The sequence below is a fragment of the Manacus vitellinus genome, unplaced genomic scaffold (assembly GCF_001715985.3).
Source record: "Manacus vitellinus isolate BGI_N305 unplaced genomic scaffold, ASM171598v3 scaffold_87_pilon, whole genome shotgun sequence".
In the NCBI taxonomy this organism is placed as follows: Eukaryota; Metazoa; Chordata; class Aves; order Passeriformes; family Pipridae; genus Manacus; species Manacus vitellinus.
Window position 1 is genome coordinate 673,257 of NW_021940854.1, and position 10,152 is coordinate 683,408.

Consider the following 10,152-nt stretch of genomic DNA (forward strand, 5'->3'; position numbering starts at 1 on the left):
AGAGGCTGTGCTTGTCTGGCTCGTTGGGCACCCAGAAGTCCTGGGGGGCTCAGACCTCAGGCCATGGATCAGCTGGAGCTTGAACACTTCCCAGCTGTTTCTGCCGCGTTTGTTGGGATTTTCTGGCCCTGTCTCTGGCCCCTGAGAGCAGCATCCACAGCAGTGCCATGTGCCCTTTTGTGCTGCTCCTGCAGCATCCTGATGGCATCCAGCTGGCCAAGAACAACCGGACACACGTTACCGGAGAGGAGACAGAGCGGAGGAGTCGGGCTCCGGAGCTGTGCCCACCAGCCCGTGGGGCTCGGTCTGGGGTGATGCTCACACTGCATCACCCACGTCATTGTAGGGAGCCCCAGCAGAGCTGCAGCAGCCTGAGCCCTTCCTTGGGCCGTGGAATTTGAAGGGGTTGTTTGAAACCCAGCGTCTGCCCCAAGCCTGGGACCAGGAGAGCCGCTCACACACCGAGGGCCAGCACTCGAGGACTGACCGGGGCCAGGACACATCAAGGCCAGGACAGACCAGGGCCAGGAGAGATGAGATCGCAGTGGAACGGAGAGAAAGGATCTTTGTGCTGCTCACACAAGTGTCGCCTCGGGGAGCAGCTGCAGCTCCCCTGCCCAGGAATGCTGTGGATGGGAACGCCGTGGCCGGCACCTGTCTGGCCAGAGCTCCCCTGGGCTGACCTTTCCCCCCTCACTCCCTGCCTTGCTGTCCTGCTGCAGCCCCCAGTCCCTGCCCTTCCAGCCCTGCCCCGCCGCTCTCTAACTGGGGCGAGGGTCCTGGTGCCATGGGGACCCTGGCCTGCTTTGCTGGCTGCCCGCTTGTGGTTGGGATCCTGGGACCCCTGCAAGGTGGCAGAGCCAATCAGGGATGTGGGATGCTCCTGGGAGAGGCTGGATCCTGCCCAAGCAGCCGGCACTGCCTAAGTTGTCTCAAGTTGCCTGTTTCTCCCCCATTGTGAAGGCCCTGCCCTGTCACGCTCCGTAGGAGCCGAGTGGGGTGAGGGCTTTGGAACTCCCCAGGCACCAAGTGGGTGCTGCTGCGGGGTGAAGCACTTGGTGCTGCTTGGGGTGCTTGCAGCCTCTGCCTCTGCCTCCCCTCTGCTCTGCTGCTGCCGCTGGCTCTGTCCCCTGGGTACTGGGGTCCCCAGTGCCACGGCAGGAGCATCCCAGCAGCGCATGTTGCCTCATTAACCCGGCTGCAGCAGCAGCAGCAGCAGCAGCAGCAGCAGCATGGTTTCCTTTGGTCTCTATTCCTTTTCTCCTTCTTTTTTTTTTTTCTCTCCTTCTCTCCCCTGACTCCTCCAGCTCTGCCCAAAGCAAAAATCGAAGTGGAGTCCTACTCGGCCCACCCCGGTGACCTCCTCCAGCTGCGCTGCCGGCTGCGGGATGACGTCCAGAGCATCAACTGGGTGCGCGACGGCGTCCAGCTGGCCGAGAACAACCGGACGCGCATTACCGGGGAGGAGGTAGAGGTCAGGGACGCGGTGCCCGAGGACTCGGGGCTCTATGCCTGCATGACCAACAGCCCCTCGGGGAGCGAGACCACCTACTTCTCCGTGAACGTCTCAGGTTTGTAGCAGCCCTGGCTGCGCAGGGAAGGGGCAGCCGCGGGGGCCGGGCTGTGGAGCGAGGAGCAGGCTGCCTCTGCACGGCCTGCACGCCCCGCCGGCCACACGCAGTGAGTTTGGGGCCGACCTGCGACTCGGGGGTGCCTGGAGGAGTTTCCAGCGCGGTGCCGTGGCTGCTTGGCCACTGCAGTGTGGGGAGAAGCGGCCGGAGGTCGTCGTGTGTTTGTCTGCACGGGACTGGGGGGCTGCGGGGCCACCCCAGGGGGGGCACGCGCTGGGTGGGAGCCACAGCCTGTGTCGGTGCTGATGGAGTGTGAGGCTGGAGAGGGAGGAACGCTGGAGCTGGGGAGGTGTTCGCCGAGGCTGGGGCATTTCTGTGCCTGTGGGGTCTCAGCTGCCGCCCCAGGGGGGTTGGTGGACACGGGGTGAGGAGCTCCGAAATCACTTCTATCAGCAAATTGCTTCACTGTGCCCATGGCTGTGGGCACTGGGATGGTGGCACTGTTGGCCCTGGTTGTGCTGGGGGTGTGCAGAGTGTTCCCCCAGGATCCCCGTGCCCCCACTGGGCATCAGCAACTCCCTGCCTTGGCCACCCCACTGGGCACAGCTCCCGGCTACCCACCCACCATGCTCTGGTCCCCACCAGCCCCGCTCACAAAGGTGCACAGATGTTCAGCGGGGCCATCTCTTCTCTTGCAGACGCGCTGCCCTCTGCGGAGGATGATGATGACGAAGATGATTCCTCGTCGGAGGAGAAGGAGGCAGATAACACCAAGCCAAACCGTACGTGTGTGGGGTTTGCCCTGTGCCAGGGCGAGGGGAGGCCAGGGGAGGCTGGGCACACTGGGCACACGTGAGCAGTGCCCGGGGGTGGAGACAGGCAGGTGAGGATGGGCAGGGGCTGCCTGAGCCAGCCTGGCCGGCAGTGGTGAGGGTGCAGTGCAGGGTGCAGGTCTGGGTGCACTGGGTGAAGCAGCCAGGGCAGAGCAAGGGGACAGGCCAGCACGGCTTCGTTGGGGCCACTGCTGCTGCAGCCACGTGAGCTGAGCACGCACCCTGCAAGGAAAGGGCTGCTGTGACTCATGGATAATGCCCAATGTCCCGGAGCTCCCCTCCCTACCGGACCCAGGCTTGACTGCTGGCATCTCTCTGGATTCCTGGCTCAGCCCTGCCCTGGGCATCCCTGGGGTTACACCCGGGACTGGAGGCTGGTGGGTTTGGCCGTACTGAGCCCCCACTCTGCTCCGCAGAGGCCATTGCTCCGTACTGGACCTATCCTGAGAAGATGGAGAAGAAGCTCCACGCTGTCCCTGCCGCCAAAACGGTGAAATTCAAGTGTCCCTCGAGCGGGACACCCAACCCCACGTTGCGCTGGCTGAAGAACGGCAAAGAGTTCAAACCTGACCACCGCATCGGGGGGTACAAGGTACGGGGGGGGAATGGGATGGGGGGGAACAGCCTCTGCACCTCCAGGGCTGGGGGGCTTGCAGGGAGGGGGAGGACTGGGAAGGGTCTCTGCAGCTTAAGAGGCACCGAGCCCCTGCCTGCGCCACCCCGGCGGGGGCAGATGGGCCCCTCTGACATTCCTGTTCCGGAGTGGCCCTATGGCAGTGACCTGCTTCTGGGTCATGTTTGCACCAGCTCAGCCCTGGGGGAGGGAGCTCATGGGGGAGGGGGCTCGTGCTGAGGGAACCAGCCCGGCTCGACCACCTCTGCCTAATCCCCCCACCAAGGAGAGGGGTCTGGGTGTCCCTGGGAGCCCCGGGGTGGAGGAGCCCCTCCGTGCCCAGCAGTGGTTGGCAGGAGCTCTGCCAGCAGCCCAGAGGTGCCCCAGCCCACATTCAGGGGTCACATTGGCTCCCTGAGCTGGGGAGGGGGCTCAGTGCTGCTTCCCCAGCACCCACAGTTGGCCCAGGCTGCAGGTGCCACCCAGGTGGGAGGGGGGCTTGGCTCTCCCCTTCCCATGGCTCTGGTCCTGCAGTGGGGTGCAGAAGAGCCCTGGGGGGGTGACCAGCATGCTGGGACCCCCAAGTTTCTCTCCTCCCCAAGGGAGGGGGTGACCCTTGCAGCAGCTGTAGCCCAGGGACCTGTGGGTGACCCTACAAGGCACCAGAATCCTCTTTTTCCATCTCTCTTAATTTTCAGGAGCAGGGCTGCAGCCTCCCTGAGGCTTGCACCCCTTGGGGGGTGTCTCCTTGGCTGAGACCCCTGAGCCAACCTGGGGTTGTGTGTCCACGATGTGCCACTGAGTTGCACAAGCAGCCGTGGCCATGCCAGGTGCCAGGGACAGCAGCAGGAATGCAGCCACATCACAGCTCCCAGCTCCATGCAGAGTGTCCTGGGGAGGGATGCAGGCTCCCCATGGGATGGAGGCTCGTGGGTGGGGAGGAGAGAGGCTGCTGGCAGCGTGGTGGCTCCTGGCCCATGGCAGCCCATGCCCCGGATAGCTAATGGGGCTGAAATGCAGGACTGTGCAAACTGCCAGTTTCCAGCTGGGAGGGAGGAATGCAGCCCCACGGAGCAGGGCTCAGGGAGCTTTTGCCAAGAGGAGCCAGAGCCGAAGCTGGCAGAGACAGGGCTGGCTGTTGGAGAGCCTCTGGTGCCCCGTGGCCAGGGGGCCTGGGAGGTTCTCAGCCCAGCTGAGCTGCTGGGACCATCCCAGAGGAGACGTGCTGGGTCAGCAGCACTCACAGAGGACACACAGGCTGCACCCGCCCACTGACCAGCGTGGTGCCCACTGGCTGTGGGGAGCAGTGCAGGTCCGAGCCCCAGGGCCAGCCAGGGAAGCAGCTCTTCCCGGAGGAACAAAGCCAGTCTGTTCCCTGCTCCCACGGGGGCCGCTGCAGAGGGGTGTCCCCGCACACTGGGCGGACCCATCGCGCTCCCCTCCCAACATCTGCTTCCCGGAGCAGTTGGCTCCGTGGCCAGGCTGTCCCAGGACAGCTGGGAGCAATTACAGCCCTTCTGTGGGGAAGGGGAAAGGTGACCTCAAAGGGAGATTTATGTCCCGCCCGTGCCGGGGGCCGGGGCTGAGCCAGCTCTGACGTGAGCGGGACCAGGGGCTCGTGTGCCCTGCACGTAACTGGCTCTGTCCTCCCCGTGCCCCCAGGTCCGCCAGGCGACCTGGAGCATCATCATGGACTCGGTGGTGCCATCTGATAAGGGCAACTACACCTGCATCGTGGAGAACAAGTACGGGAGCATCAACCACACCTACCAGCTGGATGTCGTGGGTGAGGAGCGCGGGGCTGGGGGGCTCACCCGTGTTTGGGGGGCTCACCCCCCAAACCTCCCCAAGCAGGAATGGGTGCTGCACCCTGGAGAGGCAGGGATGGGAGTGCTCACAGGGAAGGGGCTCACCCGCCATCCCTCTACCATCCCACCCCTGTGTCCACCTCTGTGGCACAGCAGGTCCATGAGCCATCCAGGCAGAGGGTTCACCTCATCCTGTTCTGGGGATTTTTAATTGTGGTGAAAATAATTTCATAGACCAGACAGAAACTTTTTTAATCGCCTTATTAGCCATAATTCCCAGCTGGGAAGGCTGGTCTGAGCAGTTCCACATGTGGAGCTGCTCTAAATGCCAGTAAATGAACCATTAAAAATGTGATTTAATTTGATTACACTGAGCAAACTGAAGGGAACAGTCAGCGAGGTGAACAAAGGGGTTTGTTAATGCTGACTCACCACAGTGGCAGCCGCTTTGTTAACGGCCGGGGCCCTCCCTAGGTTTGTTTGACCTCTGACCCCCCCAATAGGTGCCGATGTCCCTGTCCCCGTGCAGGGGTTTCACCTGTCCCTGTCCCTGGCTGCTCTCAGGGACTCTCAGGGAGGGGATGCCATGGCTGTGCTGGGTGTGCCAGTACCCCACACCCAGGGGGCTGCAGGGTGCACCCGTGGGTGGGCAGTGGGCACCCCAGACCCCGCTGTAAGGTGCCCCGTGTCCCCGGTCCCGCAGAGCGCTCCCCGCACCGGCCCATCCTGCAGGCAGGGCTGCCTGCCAACAAGACCGTGGCCCTCGGCAGCAATGTGGAGTTTGTCTGCAAGGTCTACAGTGACCCCCAGCCACACATCCAGTGGCTGAAGCACATCGAGGTGAACGGCAGCAAGATTGGCCCCGACAACCTGCCCTACGTGCAGATCCTGAAGGTAAAGCCACACGCCGGGCGGCCCCGGCTGCAGCCCCCGGCTCGCCCGTCCCCGGGGCAGGAGCGGGGCAGTGGCAGCCACGTGGATGGGCCAGAAGAGTCCCCTGGGGCTAAGGACCACTGGCCTTGGGGCAGCTGGAGCCCCAGAGCTGTCACCAGCCTGCTGGAGTGCACCAGAGCATCACAGGGTGAAGGGCAGGGAGGGCTGCCCCAGGGAGAGAGCACGGAGCTGGAGCTGGGAGCTGAGCCCTGGATCATCCCAGTGAGAGCAGCTCCCTCTGCCCCCAGCTCAGCAGGCAAACTGGCTGCTGGTCTGACTGATGTCCCTGCTGTGGCAGGGGGTCAGACTGCGTGGCCTCCTAAGATCCCTTCCAACCCAAACCATTCTGTGATTCCATGCAGCCATCCACAGCTGTGCCTTTGACCCCTGTGGAGCAGGGGGGAGCAGGGTTACACCCCCATGCCCGTCTGTGTCCCCTGTTCCTCCCGTGGCTCCCTGTGTGCAGCCCCATCCCTCCCAGCTGGCCGTGGGTACCGGGGGGAGCAGCCCCTGTGCTGATTGATGCTGTCGGTGCTGCCATTCCTGAGCACATCCATGTGACTCCATGTTGTTGGTCTGTTCCAGCACTCGGGGATTAATAGCTCTGATGCGGAGGTGCTGACCCTGTATAATGTGACAGAGGCGGAGAGCGGGGAGTATGTTTGTAAGGTTTCCAATTATATTGGCGAGGCCAACCAGTCTGCGTGGCTCACTGTCACCAGGCCCCTGGCCACAGGTAATCGGAAGGACGCCCGGCGGGTGCTTCCTTAGACCGTCGCTCCCCGGCGGTGGAAAACAAAACCCTGGGCTCTCTGGTTTCTGCTGTGTTTCTGGTGCAACAACCATGGAAAAATACCCAGCGGGGCCGGCTGGGCTTTGTGCTCTGTGTGTGTGTCCTGGTGTCTCTGCTGTGTCCCGGTGTGTCTCCTGTGTCCCAGTGTCTCTCCTGTGTCCCAGTGTCTCTCCTGTGTGCTTCCCACCCTACTGTGCAGACACTGGTGCTGCTCAGGTGCCTGGTGGGTCAGGCACCAGCCAGGGCACCCCATCTGCCTGGTTGGGGATCACACAGTGCTGTGCCCCCAGCTGTGCTGCTCTCCTGTCTCCATGGTCCCGTTTCCATCCTCCTGTCTCCATCCTACCATCTCCGCCTTACTGCCTCCATGCTTCCATCTCTGCCCTCCCATCTCCATCCTCCTGCCTCTGTCCTCCCATCCCCATCCTCGTCCTCGTCCCCGTGTCACCGAGCCAGCCGGCCGGCTCTGCCTGGGCTGATTTCTCCATGCAGCCCATCGCCAGCATGTTCGGATGGGCAGGACACTCAGTTTGGTGAAGGGTTTTAACCAGCATCTCCGTAGGTCCACCGGGATGAGTGGTCATCCCGAGGGTCTCTCTAGCAGGTCTGCAGTGGTCTCTGTCTGCTCCCCGGGGGTCTGGCAAATGAGACTGGGCTCTCCCTCCTCTCTGGCCTCCTTCCCAGAAGATCTCATGTGGTTTGCTTCTCCGTTTTTTGCTTCCATTTTTCCCTCCAGACGGCTGGTGTTAACACGACAGACAAAGAAATGGAAGTCCTTCACTTAAGGAATGTCTCATTTGAGGATGCTGGGGAGTATACATGTTTGGCGGGTAATTCTATTGGGATCTCCCATCACTCTGCATGGTTGACAGTTCTCGAAGGTATATACTCCTCTTCCTCTCCCTTTCCTCCCTCCTTTCCAACGTATGCATTGCGGTCCGGGAGAGAGCACTTCCCAGCCCCTGCCCCCCAGAGTGGGTCAGCACAGATGCTGCAGGGCTGCTCTGCAGCTGGAGCGGGATGGGCAGTGTCCCCCCCACTCTCTGCCCACCTCCACCCCAGTTGTCTGCCCCCTGCTCTCTCCCTGGCCCAGGCAATGCATACCTGGGGAACTTTAACCAGGGGCTGCTCCGCCGGGGCAGGACGGTCCCGCAGCCCCGGGGCCAGGCCAGCCCTGCCCGGCCCGGGGGGCACTGAGCAGGGTTTGGGGGACTGGCAGCACTGCCTGGGGGGGCCTGGCCTTGCCCTGTGGTGCGGGGCCGTGCGGGGCTGTGTGTGCTTGCGCCCTGGGGACGGCTGCCCCATCCCCATTGATGCTGCTCCTCTGCATCAATGCACGGACCAAAGCCGGATAACAGCAGCGGGAAAGTTTTTGTGGTGCTGTTCACTGCTCACTGCTTGCCAGCCAAAAACTTTCCCTGTTATCAGCCACTGCTTTGTCAGCCGGGTGTGCCCAGAGGTGGGGCAGGAATCTTCAGCTCCCTCTTACACCTCTCTCTGAGGCTCTGCTCTTTGGGGGGGTCAGGCTGGGGGTGCTGCAGGGGGTGCAGGGGCAGCCCCCGCCCTGCTGGATTCACCACGAGCCCTGGCACGTGGCTGCAGGCTCTGAGCTGCTCACGGCTCCAACACCACCTCAGCCACCAAGGCAGGGTCTGCAGGTCCCTCCTCCCCGCCATCCCACGGTCCCACAGCAGGTCACTGCCACTGGAGGTGCCACTGGCTGCTCTGCCCTGAGCTCTCCCCAGTACTTACTGGTAATGCCTGGACTCCTGCAGCCCCGGGCACTGCCAGACACTCCCCTTCATCCCACTGTGTGCAGGGAAAGCCCAGACCCCAAGGGACCTGCAGCTCTGAGCATGGGCAGAGTGTAGCAGCACTGACAGGGACCTGTCCATGCAGGTGCCCGTAGTGCCACATCCCTGTGGGGTGACTTCATGACTGTCTCAGTTGGCCCCATCCCACCCCTGGAGCCTGTGGATGCAGTGGAGGCATTGCTTGGCCTTGGGGATGAGGAGCTGGGGGGTGCAACAGTGCCTTCCCTGCCAGGGTGGGTGGGCAGCCCGCAGTCCCTGCTGCACCGAGGTCCCCACCAAGCGTGGGGAGGAGCCGGGGGCTCCCCCAGTGCTGCTCCTGGGCCCTGGGGGCTGGTGGGTGCTTAATGAACACCCTGTTCATGCTGAACCAGCTATTGAAGACACCCCAGCCATGATGACATCCCCCTTCTACCTGGAGATCATCATCTACTGCATCGGGGCCTTCCTCATCTCCTGCATGGTGGTGACCATCATCATCTACAAGTTGAAGAGCACCACCAAGAAGACGGACTTCAACAGCCAGCTGGCCGTGCACAAGCTGGCCAAGAGCATCCCCCTGCGCAGACAGGTAACAGAAAGTAGAGAGGGGGTTTGTTTGTACCTACTGCCCCTCCTGGAGCCCAGCCCTTCCCGGGGGATCTGGGGGAGGAGGGACGGGGAGACCTGGGACCACCTCGCCTTGCTGCACGTGCAGCCCTCTCCAGCCCTGTGCCCGTCCATGGCATGGGATGGGCACTGCCCAGGCTGTGCCTCCAATGGCAACACAGCGAGTGGGGAGGCCACACATCCCCTTCGCCTCCCCCCTCAGCAGGGCTCGTGAGGAGAACCAGGAGAATTTACAACAGTTCAAGGTTTGAGCAGAGCGGGGTAATTAAACACACTGAGGAGCCCGGGGAGCTCCTGGGCCGTGCATTTTGGGTACACCGTGATGCAGATTAATTAAAAAACACATAGTCCAGGTCCCAGGTGGGAGCCCCCCCACAGGCAGGGGGCAGGGGTGGGTGCAAAGGCTCCCATCAGCATCTCCCCCCCGGCGGGGGCAGCCGGCTGCGGCCGTGGGCACTGCGTGAAGGTAACCCACGGTCCCACTGCAGGTGTCGGCCGACTCCAGCTCCTCCATGAACTCGGGCGTGATGCTGGTGCGGCCCTCCCGGCTCTCCTCCAGCGGCACCCCCATGCTGGCCGGCGTCTCCGAGTACGAGCTCCCCGAGGACCCGCGCTGGGAGCTGCCCCGGGACAGGTGAGGGGCAGCCCTGCCCCGGGTGGGAGCTGGGTGAGGGTGGTGGTGCCGATGCCGGTGACCGACCCGCTCCCCCCACACCGGGGTCTCCTCCCGGCAGGCTGATCCTGGGCAAGCCCCTGGGAGAAGGGTGCTTCGGGCAGGTGGTGCTGGCAGAAGCCATTGGCCTCGACAAGGACAAGCCCAACCGGGTGACCAAGGTGGCTGTGAAGATGCTCAAGTGTAAGTGGGGGTTCTGGCGCGGTGCTGGAGCCCTGGCTGGTGCTGGGGGTATGCAACTGGGGCGTACCCCACCTGGTCCCCCCTGACCACTGCTCTATCCACTTTAGCCGACGCCACAGAGAAGGACTTGTCTGACCTCATCTCTGAGATGGAGATGATGAAAATGATTGGCAAGCACAAGAACATCATCAACCTGCTGGGAGCCTGCACGCAGGACGGTGAGGGTGTGCAAGCGGGATGGGGGTGTCCCCTCTGCCACCCCTCCAGCCACATCCATCCGCTGAGAGGGGCTGGCCTGGCACCTGTGGGGTCATGAGCCCCCACT

General features: G+C 63.2%; 1 protein-coding gene across 1 annotated transcript in view; it reads left to right on the forward strand.

Annotated features, from left to right (window-relative positions):
- The window catches only part of FGFR1 (fibroblast growth factor receptor 1), a 66,441-nt gene that overhangs the window by 50,694 nt on the left and 5,595 nt on the right, over positions 1-10,152 (forward strand). The window contains exons 2-11 of the mRNA XM_029964982.1: positions 1,308-1,571; positions 2,270-2,353; positions 2,821-2,996; positions 4,680-4,803; positions 5,529-5,719; positions 6,344-6,494; positions 8,737-8,939; positions 9,460-9,605; positions 9,706-9,827; positions 9,935-10,045. Coding sequence (XP_029820842.1) covers positions 1,308-1,571; positions 2,270-2,353; positions 2,821-2,996; positions 4,680-4,803; positions 5,529-5,719; positions 6,344-6,494; positions 8,737-8,939; positions 9,460-9,605; positions 9,706-9,827; positions 9,935-10,045 — 1,572 coding nt within the window. The remainder of the gene's footprint in view (positions 1-1,307; positions 1,572-2,269; positions 2,354-2,820; positions 2,997-4,679; positions 4,804-5,528; positions 5,720-6,343; positions 6,495-8,736; positions 8,940-9,459; positions 9,606-9,705; positions 9,828-9,934; positions 10,046-10,152) is intronic.